The 6,776-nt window shown below is 66.2% G+C and overlaps 1 protein-coding gene across 1 annotated transcript; it reads left to right on the top strand.

Moving 5' to 3' along the window:
• The first annotated feature begins 2,072 nt into the window (after positions 1 to 2,072).
• IDH2 (isocitrate dehydrogenase (NADP(+)) 2) lies at positions 2,073 to 6,672 on the top strand. The gene is made up of 11 exons (XM_069798750.1): positions 2,073 to 2,223; positions 3,226 to 3,317; positions 3,692 to 3,857; positions 4,308 to 4,468; positions 4,558 to 4,701; positions 4,827 to 4,963; positions 5,120 to 5,271; positions 5,385 to 5,497; positions 5,589 to 5,686; positions 5,835 to 5,927; positions 6,195 to 6,672. The coding sequence occupies exons 1-11, from the start codon at positions 2,133 to 2,135 to the stop codon at positions 6,280 to 6,282; spliced, it is 1,335 nt and encodes a 444-aa protein (XP_069654851.1). The 5' UTR covers positions 2,073 to 2,132; the 3' UTR covers positions 6,283 to 6,672.
• Positions 6,673 to 6,776: the final 104 nt, after the last annotated feature.

Genomic DNA, 6,776 nt, shown 5'->3' with positions numbered 1-6,776 from the left:
CCCTTGGCAGCCTGGCTGCTCCACCTGACGTCGCACCGTGTCCCTGGAGCAGCTGTGCCACCTCGCCTCGTGCAGCACAGGCAGCACTTGGCCATGCCATTGGCACGTGCAGAGGCTCTGCTGCAGGCAGCTGCCTGCTCTGTGCACTCCTGGGCCTGGGGAGGCGTGGGGAGGGTGTGCTGTGCAGGGTCACTGGTAGGAGGCTGTGCCCTGCCCCACAGTCCGTGTCATCCCTGGCCCACACTGCTGCCCGGCAGCCCTGGGGGATGCAGACTGCTGTCGAACGGGGGGCCGCAGGCCCTGCCACCCAGCCTGCAGCCCAGCAGCTCAGAGCAGTGCCAGTGAGGGAGGCCCACATTTGGGGACAGCACTGCTTGCACAAGGAAACAGAGTGCATTGCCCCGCAGGGCACATGGCCTCCCCTCGGCCTCCCTGTTGCCCCCCTCCCACGAGCAGACACGGGGCTGCCTACAAGTGTGGACAGACCACCCCCTCTCCAGGTCCTTGCTCATTCTCTGGCTCTTGGTGCCCCCAACCTGCTGGGGCCAGAGCCCTCGCAGGACACGTCACTCCCTGGAGGCCCAGACCCTCTGCAGCCAGCCCTGCCAGTCCCCAGGGACCCTCCCAGGGCCAGGCACGCTTGGGGGAAGCTGGTTTGGCAGCAGCCTGGGGCGTGTGGATTGGGCTCCGGCCAGGGATGGACTTCTTTGTTTGAAGGCAGCCCTTCCCTGGGACGGTGCCACATGGCTGCTCTCATCAGCGCCGGTGGAGCCCATGCTCCGTGGGGGGATGGCCGCCGCGCTGGCGTGACCTCGTCCCTGCAAGAGCCGTGGTCACTGGGTGGCTCTGACCGCGGGGCCAGGAAGAGGGCAGCTGGGGGGGGGCAGCGCTGTGGCCGGGCGCAGCTGGGTGGCCCCCCCGGGCCCTGTGCTGGGGGGGCAACACCGCCCACTGCCCTGCTGTGGGGCAGCCCCAGCAGCACTGGCCATGCGGCTGCAGGGCTGCTGGCTGGACAGGGTGCCACAGCGAGGGCAGAGGGCAGTGGGAGCAGGAACGCCCAAGACCCCAGCATTGCCCTGGGGCGGTGGGTGCCGGCCCCCCCTGGCTGGCAGCCCCACAGACGTCTGCTCTGGTTAATGTTAAAGCCAGGCAGACGTCAGTGCGCCTGGCTCTGCCTCCCCCCCAGCCCCTCTGCCTGGGGCCGGCAGCTCCAGCAGGACTGTTTTTCCTCCCAGAGCAGGATCTGCCTGTCCCCTGTGGCTAAAAAAAGCCATCGGCTTGGCCCGTGCAGAGGGACAGCAAACCCCCTGGGCTGAGCAGCCTCCTGGCCGTCCCAGCACACCTCCTGGCTCCCGTGGATGTTCTCAGGGAGCCCCTGGGGTGCATCACCCCCCTCCTCGCCATGCCGGGGTCAGGCGAGGCGAAGGTGCCCCGGAAAATGGCGGCAGCTGCCCTTCCCTGCAGCCGCCCTTCCCCGCAGCCGCCTGTCCTGCTGGGTCCAGCTGCCCCGAGTCACGCGCTGGCAGTGTGTAGGATCGCTCACTTCTATGTAGGGAAAGCCTGAGCTGGCTCCAAGCCCTGGGCTCGGCGGGCAGCGTGTCCCCGACCCTGACGTGCCCGGGTGGGCCACGTCCCTTTGCTAGGAACGGGGACCACAGCAAACCCACCTGCTCCTTGCAACCCACACCAAGCAGAACCGGTGTGTGTGTGGGGGGGATGCACACAGTGGTGGGGGGGAACAGCTTGACTGCCCGCCCTTGCCACCTCATCCCAAGGACCCCAGTGAAAGCCGATCCCCGCGCTCGCCGGTCACCTTGTGCTTTGGCACCGCTTGTACCCAGCAAGTGGCATCTCACCCACCCCGGGGGGGGGCACCCTCCCGCCATGTACACCCCCCACCCGCGAAGGGCATCATCCCCCGTGGGTGTTTTGCAGATGGGGTGTGCTGCCTGACTGGGGGGGGGGTGTGAAGCAATGGCCCGGGGTCCCCCCTCTCGTGGGACCCCACGCGGGCCCCTTCGGGGCCCGCGCGGGGCCCCACGGGGGGGGGGCGGGCATGCACCGCCCCGGGGCGGAGCGAACCGCGTCCCCGCTCCACCGCCCCCGTCGCGTCCGCCCCGTCGCACCCCGCCATGGCCGCCCGCTACCTCCGCGCCGCCCCGGCGCTGAGCCGCTTGGCCCGCTGCCCCCTCCCTGCCGCCTCCGTGGGGCAGCGCCGACACTGTGAGTGGGGGGTGACCTTGGGGGGGCGGGGGGGCAAGCCCTCGTGTCCTTCGGTACGGAGAGGGCGGCTGCTTCTGCCCCGAGTGGGGTTTGCACCAGTCCCGGCCCACGGAGGGGTTTGCACGCTGGGCCAGCTCGGATTTTTTTTTTTGGGGGGGGGGGGGTGGTTTGCAACTGAATCTGTACCCCCTGCTTACAGCCGGTTCCGGGATGGGGCTGGGTTTGCTACCGGTCACGGACCCACGCGAGGTTTTACACTCGGGTCTGGTCCCCGAGGGTTTGCTCTCGGTCCTGGTTCCACGTGGAGTTTTGCACCCCAGCTTGTACCCGCTTTGACCCTGGAGGAGTTTGTTCCTGGTCCCGGTCACATGCGGGGTTTTGCCACCCAATCTGCAGCCAGGTTTGGCCCCCAGAAGGGATCGTTTCTGGTCCCGGTCCCACGTGGAGTTCTGCAGCCCGGCTTGGCCCCCAGAAGGGTTTGCTCCTGGTCCCGGTCCCAGTCCTACGTAGAGTTTTGCAGCCCAGCTGCACCCAGGTCCCTCCCCAGAGGGGTTTGCCTCTGGTCCCGGTCCTAGTCCCGGCCCCACATAGGGTTTCGTAGCCCGACCCACAGCCAGGCTTGGCACCCAGAGGGGTTTACTCCCGGTCCAGGTCCCACACAGGGATTTGCACCCCAGCTTGCACCCAGGTCCTGCCCTGAGAAGGCTGTGCACCTGGTCCCAGTCCTGCTCCCACGTGGGGTTTTGCACCCTGACCTGCACCCAAGCTCAGCCCCAGGCAGGGTTGGTACCATGAACTGGCCCAGACCCCACTAGGGTTTGTGCCTCAACCTGCACCCAAGCGGGGTTTGCACCTTGACTTGCACCCGGCCCAGAGCAGGGGTGGCACTGGGACCCTGCTGGACGCGGGAAGACTCCTGGCCCCACGCCACGGTGCAGAGCTGTGGGGCCGGGGCCGGCGGGGCCGGGCATGCGCCCCTAACACCCCACCACCGTTCCCTAGATGCTGACAAGCGGATCAAGGTGGCCAACCCGGTGGTGGAGATGGACGGAGACGAGATGACGCGGATTATCTGGACCTTCATCAAGGAGAAGGTAACGGGGTCCTGCCTGGGGTGTTGCACAAGTGGAGCTGGCGGGTGCTGTACAGGGGAACAGGTGGCTGTTGTAGAGGGGACAGGCAGTCCCTGCGTGCTGCCCTCCCTGTCCGTCAGTCCTCTGTCTGTCAGTCCATCTGCAGGAAGCAGGTGGTGAGATCAGCGCAGCTTCCGGCAGGACCTGGAAGTGAGGAGGTCCCGGGGAGGGGGGACCATCCCAGACAGGGGGGACTGTCCCAGGCAGGCAGCTGTGGCTGGGCTGGGGTGGGGGCCGGGGCGGGGGCCGGGGCTGGCTGTGCCGCCATGCATGGTGCTGCTCCCTGGGCACCCCGCACTGTTGTCCCCCCTCCAACGCTCTCCCGGCACCCCCAGCTCATCCTGCCCAACGTGGACATCCAGCTGAAGTATTTTGACCTGGGCCTGCCACACCGGGATAAGACAGATGATCAGGTCACCATTGACTCGGCGCTGGCCACCCAGAAGTACAGCGTGGCCGTGAAGTGTGCCACCATCACGCCGGATGAAGCCAGGGTGGAAGGTGGGCAGGGGCCGAGGGGCCGAGCTCCCACTGCAGTGGGGGTGGTGCCAGCAGCGCCGTGGGGAGCTGAGCCCCCCGTGTGTGCCTGGCCCCTCTGAGTCAGCAGTGCCTCCCCCCCACCAGCTCAGATTTCTGGTGGGTTGGGGGCTGCACCGCTGCCTGGGCTGGGGGCCCTGGTCTTAGTACTGTGGTGTCCCCCCCGCCGGGGGATGCTGCGGGGACCCTGAGGGTATGGGGCTGGGGACAGACCGGCCTCTGCCCAGTGCCACTCACGAGCCTGTGCCAGCTGTCCCTCTCCTTTGCTGGCCCAGCAGCTGGGCTCTGGCAGCAGCCCACGGCATGGAGGAGCAGGGGGGGCGCTGGCAGGGGCTGGGTGCTGGGCTGGGGTGACTGCCGGGGCTGTGCCTGGTGGGGGGGGTCTCTCGGGAGCCTTACCTCTGCACACCCCAGAGTTCAAGCTGAAGAAGATGTGGAAGAGCCCCAATGGCACCATCCGAAACATCCTGGGGGGGACGGTCTTCCGAGAGCCCATCATCTGCAAGAACATCCCCCGCCTGGTGCCCGGCTGGACCAAGCCCATCACCATTGGCAGGCATGCCCATGGCGACCAGGTGAGCCCCGTGCGGCGGCTGCCTGCGGCACAGGGATGTCTGGCAGCTCCTGCCGGACCCTGCGTGATGCTCTGCCATGCCCCTTGCAGTACAAAGCCACTGACTTTGTGGTGGGCAAGTCCGGGACGTTCAAGATGGTCTTCACACCGAAGGACGGCAGCGGGGCCAAGGAGTGGGAGGTGTACAACTTCCCTGGCGGCGGCGTGGGCATGGGCATGTACAACACGGACGAGGTAACGGGGTGGGATGGGGGCAGCTGGTGGGGTCCCTGTGGAGCGGCATGCCCTGCCATCCAGGTGGACCTGGGCGAGGCTGGCGGGACGGGGGTCCCACGGGGGTCCATGCACTTCCCTTGCAGTCCATCTCGGGCTTCGCTCACAGCTGCTTCCAGTATGCCATCCAGAAGAAGTGGCCTCTCTACATGAGCACCAAGAACACCATCCTCAAGGCCTACGACGGGCGCTTCAAAGACATCTTCCAGGAGATCTTTGATAAGTACGGACTTGGAGGAGCTCAGGCTGCTGAGGGGCGAGAGCTGTCCCGAGGGGGCTGACTGCTCCGAGGAGGGGGCTGTTGCCCAGGGCTTGGCTGTGGGACCCAGCCTGGGGTGGGCACGGCCAGGCATGGCTGACGCCTGCCCTGGGCTCCTAGGCACTATAAGACAGAGTTCGACAAGCTGAAGATCTGGTACGAGCACCGGCTTATCGACGACATGGTTGCCCAGGTGCTGAAGTCCTCCGGAGGATTTGTCTGGGCGTGCAAGAACTACGACGGGGATGTCCAATCAGACATCCTGGCCCAAGGTGAAGCAGTGGGAGGAGGTGGTGTAGGACAGGTTGGGGTGGTGTGGGGCGGCATGGGGTGGGCTGTGTGTGGTCGCCCTTCTGGAGCCACCCTGACCCCCGTCCTGCCGCAGGCTTTGGCTCACTGGGGCTGATGACCTCTGTCCTGGTGTGTCCGGATGGGAAGACCATTGAGGCCGAGGCAGCCCATGGCACTGTCACCCGCCACTACCGGGAGCACCAGAAGGTGGGTGCGCTCTGCCTGCAGCGAGCTGCCTGCACTGGCTTGCCTGTGGCATGCTGCCCATGCCGGGCTGCTGAGCATGCTCTCCACACAGGGGCGACCCACCAGCACGAACCCCATCGCCAGCATCTTTGCCTGGACGCGTGGCCTGGAGCACCGGGGCAAGCTGGACAGTAACCCGGACCTGATCAAGTAAGCAGGGTGGTGTGGGGGCACCCCGGGGTGGGGGACGCTGCCAGCAGCCACCCTGGTGCCAACCATCCCGGTCCCAGCCATGGTGGGGTCCACGGCAGAGGGGTGCTGGCTTCAGCGGAGCTGTGTGTCATGCTGCCATCCCCAGGTTTGCTCAGACGCTGGAGAAGGTCTGCGTCGAAACCGTGGAGAGCGGGACGATGACGAAGGACCTCGCCGGCTGCATCCACGGTCTCGCCAAGTACGTGTGGCTCACGGGGCGGAGCGGTGTGGGGCAGCCGCCTGCCACGAAGGCAGGCTGGCCATGTGGGGTGGCTGCTGGCCTCCAGATGGTCCCTGGGGACTCAGGGCATCTATTTACAGCCTGCAGGGTCGGGCCATGCCTGCGGCCAGGCTGTGCTGCCCACCCCGGCTCTGCCCCTCCCAGCCGGGCTGTCTGCGGTGGGGGGTGGGCAGGGACTCCCCCCTGGCTGCGGGACCCCTCCAGCCCTTCTCTGTGTCCCCGCAGTGTGAAGCTCAACGAGCACTTTGTGAACACCACCGACTTCCTGGACGCCATCAAGAACAACCTGGACAAGGCCCTGGGCAAGCAGTAGGGGGGCAAGGGGGGCCACCCAGCCCCGCAGTCACCCTGGTGGACGGGGACCCAGCGCCGCTTCCAGCTCACCGACACAGCTCAGGAACAGTTGAATAATTTTTATAAGCGGTTTTCTTACGAGTGTTTTTAAAGCCTTTCTAGCAGGGATGTGTAGGACCGGGAAGGGGGCCCATCCCGCACTGATTCATGTACCCTCCTGCCTCGTGGTGCCAGCAGCCATTAAACACCTCACCGGCCCATGGCACATGGTGGTGGCATGGCTCTCGGGGTGCGAGCATGGGGGGATGCCGGCCGCAGGAGGCAGCCAGCAGCTAAAGAATTTGCATTTATTAGAATTATTGCTAAACAACTCTTCAAACCGAGGAGATAAAAAAATAACTAAAACACAGTAGGGCTTTGCACAAGGGGTGGCTGAATGCTCTGCGTACGTGAGGGGGGGGATGCCAGGGAGCCACACAGCTGCCAGCATGAGACCCCCCCACCTCAACCTGC

This window comes from Haliaeetus albicilla, chromosome 12 (assembly GCF_947461875.1).
Source record: "Haliaeetus albicilla chromosome 12, bHalAlb1.1, whole genome shotgun sequence".
Taxonomy (NCBI): Eukaryota; Metazoa; Chordata; class Aves; order Accipitriformes; family Accipitridae; genus Haliaeetus; species Haliaeetus albicilla.
Note: the sequence above shows the minus strand (reverse complement) of the source record. Positions and strands in the feature narration are given on the sequence as shown.

Bases quoted from the DNA above. Each gene is read 5' to 3' on its own strand.
- IDH2 (XM_069798750.1), top strand. From the start codon at position 2,133: ATGGCCGCCCGCTACCTCCGCGCCGCCCCGGCGCTGAGCCGCTTGGCC. The intron at 5,498-5,588 runs GTGGGTGCGCTC...CTCTCCACACAG, and splicing joins ACTACCGGGAGCACCAGAAG to GGGCGACCCACCAGCACGAA. The intron at 5,687-5,834 runs GTAAGCAGGGTG...TGCCATCCCCAG, and splicing joins AGTAACCCGGACCTGATCAA to GTTTGCTCAGACGCTGGAGA.